Source organism: Sceloporus undulatus, unplaced genomic scaffold, assembly GCF_019175285.1.
Source record: "Sceloporus undulatus isolate JIND9_A2432 ecotype Alabama unplaced genomic scaffold, SceUnd_v1.1 scaffold_5638, whole genome shotgun sequence".
In the NCBI taxonomy this organism is placed as follows: Eukaryota; Metazoa; Chordata; class Lepidosauria; order Squamata; family Phrynosomatidae; genus Sceloporus; species Sceloporus undulatus.
Genome location: NW_024808557.1, coordinates 1,482 through 3,018, shown reverse-complemented (window position 1 = coordinate 3,018; position 1,537 = coordinate 1,482). Strand labels below are relative to the sequence as shown.

The following is a 1,537-nucleotide window of genomic DNA, read 5'->3' as shown; positions in this document are numbered from 1 at the left end:
ACTAGGACCCAATGGAGCAATGGATGCAAGCTCCAAGAAAAGAGATTGCAGCTCAACATTAGGAGGAACTTGCTGACAGTAAGGGCTGTTCGACAGAGCAAGACACTCCTTCCTCAGAGTGCAATGGAGTCTCCTTCTTTGGAGGTCCTTAAACAGAGGCTGGATGGCCATCTGTCAATGGGGATGCTTTGACTGAGAGTTCCTGCATGGCAGAATGGGGTTGGACTGGATGGCCCTTGGGATCTCTTCCAACTTGCTTCCCTGTTTTGACTGAGCCAAAAGGGACCCATCCGCGGGCATTGCCCCTCACCTGGCGTCTGGGTAGAAGCGGACGAAGGTGGCGTGGTCCAGCTCCACGTTGGCGCGCATGTAGCGGTGCTCCCGCTCCAGGAAGTCTTTGGTGCTCCAGATGCGCACGGTCCGGTCGTCGGAGCAGGAGGCCAGGTATTTCCCGTTGCTGCTGAAGTCGAGGCAGGTGACGCTCCCGCTGTGGCCCTGCGGAAGGGGAAGCCGGAGAACAACCGGTTGGTCTCGGCAAACAGAGAAGGAATTCAACGGAGGGGAAGGGAGGGATGGGAGAGGAGGACATGGATCCAAACTTGCGTCGCCAGTGAAATTCCTACCAGCCCCTTTGGAAAGGATGCAAGCGGAAGGAACTAGCCAGAGACAAAAGAGCGTAATGGCATCCACGCCTGGAAGGATCCGATATAGCCGCCACAGCCCACTGCCAACCACCAACAAAGGCTCATAGGCCGGTGCCCAGCGTTTCCAGGACTCGCCTTCAGCGCCGCCGCCAGGAGCGGATGCGCAAAGGTGTGCTGCTGTGGCTTATCTTTCCGAAGTCGCAGCTGCTTCTGCTTCTTCATAAACGACGCTCTGGCGGACGCTTCGCCATTCACATCTAAGAAATACAGTGGAAATAGGACTTGAAGAAAAAAGAAATGTGTTTTGGGGGAACATCATCCATCTAATGGGGTTCACTTCCAGATGCTTTCCCAATGGGGAAAAGGCAAAGCCATCTCTGTGTCTGCGAATGCCACCAGATCCCAAGGGTTTCCAATTCACCCTCACAAGCATGCCTTTCTTTTTCTTAATTTAATTTAATATATATAATAGCATTATAATATATATAATATTATAATATAATAGCATTATAACCCTAATAATAATTATATTTATTTATATCCCACTCCCCTGAATGATCGAAGCGGCTTACATTAAAACAAAACAATAAGATACACTACCGATACGATATCATAAAATTTTGGTATGATATTGTATCAATATTGGTCAATATCGACACAGTATCATATAATAATATGTTATAATATAATGTAAAATATTATCATACAATATAATACAATATATTATATCATAAAATATTATAATATTATAAAATATATACTATATGTATATAATATATATAATATTTTATAATATTATAATATAATATTTAATGCATTATAATATTATAATATAATATTTAATGCATTATAATATTATAATATATATTACAGCATTATAACCCTAATAATAA

General features: G+C 43.3%; 1 protein-coding gene across 1 annotated transcript in view; it reads right to left on the bottom strand.

Moving 5' to 3' along the window:
• Positions 1-287: 287 nt before the first annotated feature.
• The window catches only part of LOC121918191 (transducin beta-like protein 2), a 1,906-nt gene continuing 656 nt past the window's right edge, over positions 288-1,537 (bottom strand). The window contains exons 2-3 of the mRNA XM_042444278.1: positions 780-901; positions 288-495 (exon numbers count right to left, since the gene is read on the bottom strand). Coding sequence (XP_042300212.1) covers positions 307-495; positions 780-901 — 311 coding nt within the window. The 3' untranslated portion in view covers positions 288-306. The remainder of the gene's footprint in view (positions 496-779; positions 902-1,537) is intronic.